This window comes from Pantherophis guttatus, chromosome 9, assembly GCF_059756535.1.
Source record: "Pantherophis guttatus breed Tessera chromosome 9, ASM5975653v1, whole genome shotgun sequence".
In the NCBI taxonomy this organism is placed as follows: Eukaryota; Metazoa; Chordata; class Lepidosauria; order Squamata; family Colubridae; genus Pantherophis; species Pantherophis guttatus.
Genome location: NC_142071.1, coordinates 31,854,080 through 31,864,287, shown reverse-complemented (window position 1 = coordinate 31,864,287; position 10,208 = coordinate 31,854,080). Strand labels below are relative to the sequence as shown.

Here is a 10,208-nt window from a genome sequence, read left to right as displayed (position 1 = left end):
CCGCGCCTCCTTAGGATCGAGCGCAGCCGACGGCGGGGCATTTCCCGGGCGCTGCGCCCGCGGGCACCAGGCTGGCGGCGGAGAGAGATGGTGCGGGTGGGGGTCTGCACCCCCCCTCCTCCTTTCGGAGCCGAGTCCTGCAGCGGCCGCTCCCATCATCCCCAGCCGGGCGGGGAGCGATGGGGCGGCGAGTGCGAGCGCTGCGGAGGCGGCCGGACCGGGCGCTCATTTGCGTACGGGGCGTGGCCGAGCGTTGCGGCCCCGCCCCCGGCGGCGACTGGCTGGCGGGCGTGGGCGGGGCGAGCGCGGGGCGCGCTGGCTGGCGGGCGGCGAGGCCCCGCCCCGTGACGTCGCGCGTCTCGTGAGGCGCCGGCTCGCTGGCGCGGCGGGTTCGGGCGGCGCTGCCAGAGCCGAGCAGGTGCCCGAGGATGGCGAGCCGCAGCCGGACGAGCGCGCCGCAGAGGCGGCGGCCGCAGCCCCACCAGCCGCCCCACCGGCAGCCGCCGCAGCAGCACCGGCCCCGGCCCGCCCCGCCGCCCACGCCGCCGCCCGCCCTCCTGCTGCTCCTGCTGGCCGCCGCCGCCGCCGCCTCCCTCCTGCCCACAGGTAGGAGCGCCGCCGCCGCCCAGCACCATGGGCCGCGCAGTCCGCCCGCACAGGCTCCCCGGGGGCCGCCCCCCGCCTCCCCCCCCGGCGCCCCTCGCGCTCCCCCGGCGCCGCCGCGCTCCGGCTGCCGCCACAGGTGTGGGGAGGAGGGGAGGGGGCTGCGCGGGACCCTCCGGGGAAGAGAAGCGCCGCTGCCGCCCCCCCTCCCCCCCTCCCCCCCTCCCCGCAGAGCGGAGCAGAGCGGAGCCCCCCGGGCGGCGGGAAGGGGCTGCCGCCGTTGCCATGGAGCCGCTGCGGGCGCCCCGCTTCCCCCTGCAGCCTCCGGGCGGGAGATTTCCGGGCGGCGACTCGCCTTGCGGTCCTTCGCCCCCCCCCACCGCCCGTCCGCCCCGCTTCTCCGTCCGCCTGCCTCCAGCGCTGCGGCGGGAACTTCGGGCCGCTTCCCGGGGGCTTCGGGGAGGCCGCGGGGGTCGATCCGGGAGGGAGGCAGCAGGGCGCTCGAGAAGAAGGCGGCGGGGAAGCCGCCCGTCCCCGGGTGCCGATCCGCAGGCAGCGCAGCCCGTTGGCGGAGTGCTGCCGTGGGGGGGGGGGGGGTCGGCTGTGTCCCGCAGGGCATCCTCGGGGAGGTGGGGAGGGGGCAGCGCGGAGGGCTCCTTCTTTCCCTCCCTCCCTCCTAAAGCCGGGGGCAGGGGAGGGTCTCGGGGCCTGCCCGGGACCGCTTTGCCGGGGAGGAGCCGCCGCGCCGTTGAGCGGCCCTTTGCGCGGGGAAGGCGAGCCGGGAGCTCCGGCGGGAACAAAGAGCGGCATTCATGGGGAGGCAGGTTGCACTTTGTCAAGTTCTGCAGAAGGGCCCTTCGGGGGGGGGGGGCGGCCGCGGAGGGGAGCCTCGCGGGCTGCGCCACCTTCCCCGGGAGCATCGCGCCTGCCAGGCTGGCACTGCGGCTGCCGCGGTCCCAAGGCTGGCTCTTCCGGGCATCTGCACCCCCCCCAGTGCCGGAGGGCTTCCTTGTGGCTTCGGGGGGCTGACGGGAAAGCGGCCTCCGTGGACGATGGGTGGGGGGTGGGGGGGGTCTTCCGAGAGGGGCTGCCCGCAATGCCAGACACCCGGCATGCCTCGACTCAAAGGCGGCTGGTCCGCTTCTGCGACCCTCTTCCCCCTTTCCGGAGGATCCCCCGGTGCGGGACCGATTCTGTTGGAAGGACTCGCCTATCCTGCCGCGGTCTTTGTGCACTCCGGACAAGGTTTTTGATCTTTCCGGGTCTGTTTTTTGGCCTGGAGGAGCCTTTAGGAATTCCAGTGGCTTCCTTTGGGGAGGTGGGCTGGTGGTGGAATGACTGCCGGTTCTCTCATCTGGACACGAACATCTGGTACTTCACCCTCTCCCTATTGAAAGCCCATCGGACTGGTAAAGAGCAGCCTCTTTGGTGCCTGCTATCCCTCCGCCTCTTCTTCCTGAAATCTGGCCAAGGCAGGCAAGGCAGAGGCTGAGCTCAAACAGCCCCGACCCTCTTTCAAGGCAATAGGAGAAGGAGCCGTTGGGAGTTTGGCTGCCTCCCTGAAACCCTCCATCTCAGCTTAGAAGGGCCCCAGCCTTGGGATCCCCCCAAAGGAATCTGCAGCCGAATGAAAAGGCTTTGAATGGGTGCAGAGCAAAGACGGGGCTGGCTCTTGCCCTGGGCATTTATCCCCTGGGATGCTTGACAGGGAGAGACCACTAAGCACGGATGCTCTGCTTTTGGAGCTTGTAAGCCTCAAATGGGCAAAGAGATTTTCCTGATTCTTATTCCACGGAAGACGGGGTCAGGAAACAGACCCTGTAAGGAGGATCGTTGTTGATACCCGAATCTCAAAAGGTTTCCTGGGGGTGCCCTTTGCCCCCATTATACCAGGCAGGATGCAGGCAGGGCTTCTCCTGGCCTCACCTTTCCCAGGGCGAAGATAGTTTCCGTTGTCCCTTATTTGCAAACCCTTGTATACCTTTGCCATATTTATTTCTCTTTTCCTGACTGATACAGTGTATTTATCTTTGTTTTTCCTTAACCGATACAGTCTGCACCTAGCTGTTGCTGCTGGTAATACTGCTTAAATATGTTAGTAAGAATTTGAGATATTCTTGTTTCTTCGTTCCTGGTCTGGAAGAGGCCTCAGATGTTTGGGCCGTGTTCCCCCCCCAGGGATGTTGCAAGATTCTGCACTTGGCAGGGTCCTCCGTAGCATTTGTGAGTCAAAGGACAAGCCTTCCTTTGAAGGAAATAGCTCTTGTGTCTATATAATGATGTTTGGTCCCTAGGATTGTTTCCCCCAGAGTCCGGTGGGCTTCTCTTTGGTTAATGTGGGTCTTGGAAGCTATCTCTGAAAAGGTTGAAATCTTGAAACGATCTCCCACGATATGATATGGTAATCAGGGGCGTGTTATTGAGCATGTAGGAATTGTAGCAGAAAACCCAATTCTAGCTTGGATAATTGTAATGGAGCTAGGTAATATTAAAACGTGGTTTAAAAAAAGCTGGTACTTTAATCTGTGCCTTCCTATGGCGCCTTTCATCTGAAGATCACTCTTGCTTTACAGTTAATTAAGCTTAGAAGCTGGAAAAAGGGCCAAGATTCCAAGTGTTATTGAAATCTGGTCTTCAGTGGGAAGAGGCTGTGAACAGAGAGTGGATACTGTACTGCAACCCCCCTCCTCAAAACAACAACAGCACAACAAGGCTGTGGTGCAAACAGACTGATTGGATCTTGGGGCTGTTTGGGGCTTTGGGTGGCCCCGCGGAAGCATTGCGATCGGAGTTCCTGCCATGTGCTTAAGGATCACATCTCCCCAGGAGAGAACTCGGTAAAGGAAGATTGCTTGATGCTTTAAATAATATAAACAAAAATATAAATATGGGAAATGGATTTGAACAGTTGGGACAACAGCATCGTCATTAAGCTTCTCTGTGGTTTGTCTCGTACTTGTGTTGAGTGCTTTATCATTCAGAGGGAACAAATTGCTTAGGCAGCTTTCCTTAACTTGCTACCTCCCTCCCCTCCTCATTTTTTTTTTGTGGTTCAATGCCCAGAATCCACATCTGGAGGCAACCACGTTGAGGACAGCTGTCACAGCTCCTGTAATTTAAAGCTGGAAGGGCAATATTGTGTATAACCAAGGCATTTCTCCAAAACTACCAATCTCCAGATCAGTCACGAGTACGTTCTGGTATTTTGCACAGATACGATGAGGCGAATTTAGCTGGTTTTATTGTGGTCAGTTTCTTGCTTCCCATCCAGAATCGCTGTTGGTTGCATCATTGTTTAGAGTGCAGTTTTACTGTTTTCATCCTAGAAGCTGGAATTTTAAAAAATCCACGATTCGTTATTTACAATAGCGATGCAGTTGCAGAAGGGCCAGTGAGTTGGTGTCAAAGGGAGGCCCGGGAGATGGGGGTCCTTGATCCAGCCTCATGCACGGAGGCTCAGAGCCTCTGGGTCAGCCTGTCTCTCTGCCCAGCCTAAATCCTGGCTTTGTTGTGATGGGCATCTAACGGGAGCCTCTGTTTGAGGTGGGGGAAGAATCTAGGAAATGCACAGAGTGGATGCTTGCTTGCTTCCAGGAGGGATTCGGATGTCCAAAGCCCTTGAAGTGATGGATGAAGGGGACGGTGTGGGCGGTTGCAAGGCATCGGCAGCCTCGGCCGCGTGGCCTTGCGGCTTGCCGTTGGCATCTGCTTCCTTGTCTCTTTGCTTTCCTTGGCTAGTGATGGTGCCTCGCCCTTTGCCCCGGGGGCAGAGATGGTTTAATAATATGTTCTGCCAGGGCAGCAGACAATAGACACGGTCTCTGCCCTGCTACTAAATGACAGTGCCGCATGTGAGAAGTGTCAGCTCCTAACCCTGTGCGTGTGCCTGGTCAGAGTTAATAAAATGTATTTTGCTTTGGATCAGGCGTGCTGTTTCATTCCACATCAAAAAGGGCCTATTTAAATGCTATTACCATTCTGTTTGTATGCACCAGAAGTGACTTACCTAGTAATTTCCTCAGGGTTATACATATAGTGTGCATTTGTTGACGGGCTTTGGGCTGACTTGACTGTAGAAACACAATAATTTTACCTCTCTAAAGTGCCTTTTCTTTGACTGCATCTCGCGTTTTGCACAAAATAGGTTGGAGCACCGCAACATCCATTTCCAGAGGCCCTTTCTCCACCCTTCAGGGCCAGGGATGTGAATGATACTTTAAAGGCTTTGTGAGTCGACATCTCTTTCGGTTGCGTGGATGCGGGTGGGACGGTGGCTGCAGGTACAAATAAGTCGAGTGCCTGAGCTGAGCAGATCTCCTTTGGGCGAGGATGAGGCGAGGGCTTCACCTTTGAAGTTTCTCCCTAGATGGGCTCCTCCCAACCACGGAGCGACCCATGGCCATCCCAGAGCCTCTGGGCCTGCTTGGAAAGCTGGCCTGGAGGCCCTTCGGCCAAGCTGCCTGGTGACCTGAAGGAGCTAGAGGGCTGCTCTTGAGGATGGAGCTGGCCAGGGTAGGTCACCCTCCCAGGTTAACCAAGTCTTGGTGGGTTGGGTGAGGCTCTTCTGCTAAATGCACCATTTGCTGCTGCTGCTGCTGTCTTTTTACATGCCAGTGTTTGGAGACGTTTAAGTCAGTGATGGTTTGGCCTCTCAAGAATAGAATTTGTATGCGCTGCCTAACTGGGCCGGATTATGTTTCCTCGTGAAGTCAAGTTTGCTTTTGGGTGCTCCTCAACATCTCTCTCGTCTCATTTGTTCTGGAGTTTTTAATCCCCTCCTCCTGGAACAGCACCTTCATTACCAACTCTTGGGTGCTCCTCCTCATTTCTAATTCCTCCCCCCACCCACCCTCGCGCATCATTCACAGAAGGAGCAGGACGTGTGATGGATGCCGGGCCCTCACCTGTTACTGGCGGGAAAGTCTTCCTACTCTCTTTCGGGTGGTTGTGTGTGTGTGTGTGTGTGTGATTGATTAAGCCGAGAGACCATTTCTTCGGCGGAAGTCAGTTGCCAGGATCCGACTCGCACACCTTGCATATTAAGAGGGAGAAGCTGGCCTGGTTATTGCCTGCCCAGAGCACAAAACGAGGCACTCAATGTCTCTTCCTGCTTTTTCCAAGCAATAAGTAAAATGACACAGCAGTGTGTGGCTTTGTTTTTGTGGGTGTAGTGTGCACCATTGCAGCATAACGTTGTACTTTTCCTTTGGTTGTGCTTCAAAATAGATGGGTGTGTGTGTGAGAAGGATCTCGTGCGTCTCTCGGACAGCACACGGGAGCCTTTGAAAGGTGGAGGGTCCCTTGGGGTCATGCTTTCAGCATGGTGGGTGTGACTAGTTGCAAAATATCCATATACCAGTAAACCAAAACAATGATATTCTGCACCCCCCTGCCCTTTTAGTTTCTACCCGTGGCTCAGAGACATTTCTGGAAATACAGAGAATGCTTTGAAGGGAGATGCTTGGCTTTAAACCACGCTTGCTCCTTGATCGTTTTCTAAATTAAAGGTATTTTTTAAAAATAAGCTTGCACGGCTCGGTGAAATGCAACAGTTTGTTAACCTGCTGCTGCTTCCTGGGGCCCCGTGGGGTTTATTGTCTTCCACGACACCAGTGGAAACGTGTCTCCCGAGTGGAAGAAAGGGCTCAGATCATGGCATTTGACAGCATTCATACCGAAACGAATATTTTCTATCTTTGGTACTGAACTAATTCTACAAGCCATAAGACAGGATTTGTTATGTGTCAGTGCTCTCTCTAATGGCGTGTTCGGAAGGAGGTAGCTCTCTGCTAGAGGAAATAATGAAGTAGAAAAAGACTGACAACTAGGCTGGACGAGTTGAAGGCCTGATGTGGCAGAGAAGAAGAAGGAGGAGGAGGAGGAGACCTGGGTTTGCAGTCACACATCCTGGCTCCTTGTCGCTACGTTGGCTGGTTTTGCTCGGAACGCAAGAGTTTTGTTTTTCAATATGGAGAAGGATTTTCTGAAGATTTGGGGCTTAGCTGTGCTATTGCTCAAAAGGTGGTTGGGATTGCCTTGAACCCGGATTGTCCCTGGATTGTCATTTTGTGTTCTGGGAAGATGCCACACCCAGCAGAGGGGTGCAGATTCCGGTGCCTCCTGAATTGCAGCATGTGAAGAGGAGCCTTTTCCTTCCTTGGTTCCAGAGAGCTGTGCTTCCAGGGGACATGAAGCATTAAGGACGAGGCTGACGTGGTTTCATGGTGGATCAATTTAATTTTAGCTCTTTTTTGCCTCCCAGTTTGGAGAAGCATTTCAAGCTTTTTAAGAAGCTGGAGAATCTTTGTCAGGCAGAAAATCAGCCAGGCCTGGTTGAAGGCCAGCTCCTATCAGAAAGACCATAGAAATTAGTGCACAAATTGGGATAATTAAGGTTAAACTGACATGGGGTGGTTATTCCAGTATTTATTCTAGCATTATTATGTGCATTATTTATGGTTGTTGAATTTTGGTGTGAATATTAATGCGCGCCTTGAAATCTTACGATGGGAACTAAAAATAAAAATTGCAATAGCGTCCGTGCCTGTTTGGAAGTTCTACTGAACTCATTAAGATCGATTCCCTCGGACGTGATGAGAATATGGAGCTTCTTCACATTTCTCCAGATCGAGCAGGGAAGGCCGCGTGGCTGGTTGGCAGAGAGAGACTCACTTCTCCGGTCATCCCGCTGGAAGTCCTGAGCAAGCCCAGAACCATCTGGGTTCAAGGTCAGCCCGTCAGTTGCACTGCCCTGTGTCTGTCTGGGCCTCTCAACGGGGACCAGGACTAATGGTTCCATTAGCTTCATTAAGTCCCACAGGTGCTTTTTCCAAAGGCAGCTGGACTTTGTTTTTCCTTGAAGGCTTCTCATCCAAGAAGCTGAAGAACTGAAGAAGCCTCTTGGATGAGAAGCAAAACGTCTTCAAGGAAAAACAAAGACCAGTTGCCTTTTGAAAAAAAACACCTTTGGATCAACCATGACCTGGATGACTGAGAATCTCCATAGAGGTTTAGCTTCCCTAAAGATTTATAACCAGGCACGTGAGTTGGAATTCTGACCCACTTGGAGGAATTGTGAGCGTTGCTCATCCTGCTCTTGTGTATTTTGAGGCACTGGTGCTGTGCCCCACGCCCTCCCTCAACATGCACCTGAGCTTTGGGTAGGCGTGTGGCTGAGGAGCTCCGGCCAGGGGGAACCATGTCTAACGCTCCCTTGGTGCAACTTCCCTTTTGAGTCGCGGTCTCAACTTGCTTTGCGTAGGCCGTTAGTGAAAACGGGAAAAGGTAGTTCCTCCTCCTCCTCTTCCATTGTAGTCACATTGCGGTAATTACCTGCCATCCCGATTGTAGAGCGCCTTCAACAAAAACCGTTCCGATCGATCCTGTTTTTTAAGTTAGAAATTACTGCAGCGAGTCAGTCATGCCTCTACCTGCGGACAAGCACTTCGCCCTTCCAGAACTCCCGAGTTGCTTTAGTGGTTGTCTTAATTATAGCCTTGACTTCAAATGCACTTCTTCCTTCATGCAGGGGTGGGTTCACTTTTCTCCTAACAGGAGTGAAGGTCAGTGAGGGTGCTGGGAGGTGCTGACAGGGGGACTCTTTTGCCCTGGCGGAGCCTGTAGTGCTCCAGGAGAGATTCAGGTGAGCCTGGAGGTGCTGCTTCTCCATGAAATTCGATCCCTGGGCTGGTCTTCTCCAGAAATAGTTGGCCTCTTGCCAGTGCCTGCGTTGGGTGATGAAACAGAATATCAAAGGGCGTGTCAAAATTAATAACTTCTTAAGCCTTCATATGAGAGAGGATTTCTTTTAGAGTTTATAAGAGACTGTTATTAACAGCGAAGGTTTGAAAATCCTTGATTTAGTGTCTGAGATTAATCCCACAGTAGGATGGGACCTGGGCTTGTGAAGATAACTTTCCTCCCTGCATTATTGCCTATGAATCTTTTTTCTTTTTTTTGGTCTCCCAGTGTTAGTTCAGAACCAACTGGCTTTGTAATTATTTCCACCCATGAGGGTGCTTCCAGATGGATGGTTTCCAGGCATCCTGACAGTTTGTAGGCCAACACTGTTGCTTCTGAGATGGAGAGAACATCTAGGATACCTCCTTGTTTCATGAAGGAAGCAAGATAAGGCCCTCGTGTCAACCTCAGCACTGCCCTTTAACCGGAGAATTAAACCTGGCTAATTCGCTCATTGCTGTAATGAAGGACAATAGCTTGCTGTGGTTTCCAAGCAAACCAGCAATATATTAGTATACCAGCAAGTGTTTACCCGAGTGCCACGTGCACATCTCATGCCAATGTGATGATCAATATGAAAAAAAGGACGTGGCAGCAGCTGGGACCCCTGAAGAAAGTGAATGAGGGTCAAATGCAAAACAAATAGGTGAAGGAACAGCAGAGTAGCCAAGAGGAAGGCGAAGGCTAAGGAGGTGGGTTGGATGGAGTTGATGAGATCCTCAGAAGAATTCATGGCTGGTGGAAGCCAGGAGGTTTTGCCAGGAAAGAAAAGAGGTGGAAGGGGGAGGGGCGGTGAATATTCTTGATAGTCAGTCAGTCGTTTTTATTCCGGTCATTGACCAGCAAAAGCGCTTGGTAGACCTTGCCTTGATCTTACCTGAAGGCTTTGATTCCTTTGCTTTAGTGCTTCTTACTCTGTCTCTGGGCCAAAGGGGAGCCATGCGTTGAGTCTGTATTGCAAGTTCCGTAAATGCCTTACTTTTGGTTCAGCTTTCGTAGGAGAGGAAGCATCCTTTGTGGTCACAAATCTCAACAATTTATGTTGCTATTTTCACTTAAAACTTGGAAAATCTCTTGCTCCTTTTACAGGAAGAGCTTAGAAATTGCAGCCACATGAACGATGATGAGTGATACTTTAAGTCCATTTTATTCCAACCCCACTTCCTTAGTTTCATTTTCTGCTGGACTAAATTGTTGTCTGGCTGTTCCAAAATGAAATGTTTTAAGACTTGTTGGCTGTGCTTTTTGCTTGGAAATGACAGAAGTGTAGTTGGAAGCGTAGCACGGCAGTCATACAAAGAGTGATGGGGGGGGGGGTGTTTGGTCACCCAGGGGCTTTTCTTTCCTTTATTACAATGCCTGATTGTATCCTTTTGGAATGCAAATTAAAGATGGAACCCACCGGCAGCAAATGTATGCTGGCCAGCTGGATGTTGGTGTAGTTTCCAAAGTTGTATTTCAAAATACCCAGAATTGGAGGGTTTTGTCTTTTGTTGGCAATATCCTTACGGAGGTTGAAACCTTCTTGTTAATCTTTTGTTGTGAGATTGTCCTGGAATGAAAAACTGTGGTGAACTCCAAAGCATTCTGGGCTTCCAAGCAGACCTACATTGAACCTCTGTGCCATCCTGGGGTCGGTCTGGTGGCATCTAGAAGTCATTTCTCCAAACTCCGGACAGTTTGAAATGCCCAGCCAAGGAGGGTATGTCCCAGCCCTTAAACAGACCCGATTGGGTTGAAATGACGGATCAAAGTTTACATCCTCCTATCATCTTTTGTGCGAGAATTTTCTCATGCTGAGTGTCCCCCATAACACTGATTTGGCACACAATTCGGGCCTCTATATTGCTTTTCCCGTCACTCAC

At 52.8% G+C, this 10,208-nt stretch overlaps 1 protein-coding gene across 7 annotated transcripts in view; it reads left to right on the top strand.

Moving 5' to 3' along the window:
* Nucleotides 1–339: 339 nt before the first annotated feature.
* The window catches only part of CADM1 (cell adhesion molecule 1), a 204,096-nt gene continuing 194,227 nt past the window's right edge, over nucleotides 340–10,208 (top strand). For 4 of the 7 annotated variants that reach the window (XM_087875993.1, XM_087875992.1, XM_087875990.1 and 1 more), the window contains exon 1: nucleotides 347–606. In XM_087875993.1, coding sequence (XP_087732119.1) covers nucleotides 429–606 — 178 coding nt within the window. In that variant the 5' untranslated portion in view covers nucleotides 347–428. Of the gene's footprint in view, nucleotides 607–10,208 lie in introns of all 7 variants that reach the window. The other 3 variants (XM_087875991.1, XM_087875987.1, XM_087875989.1) reach the window with 2 other exon arrangements.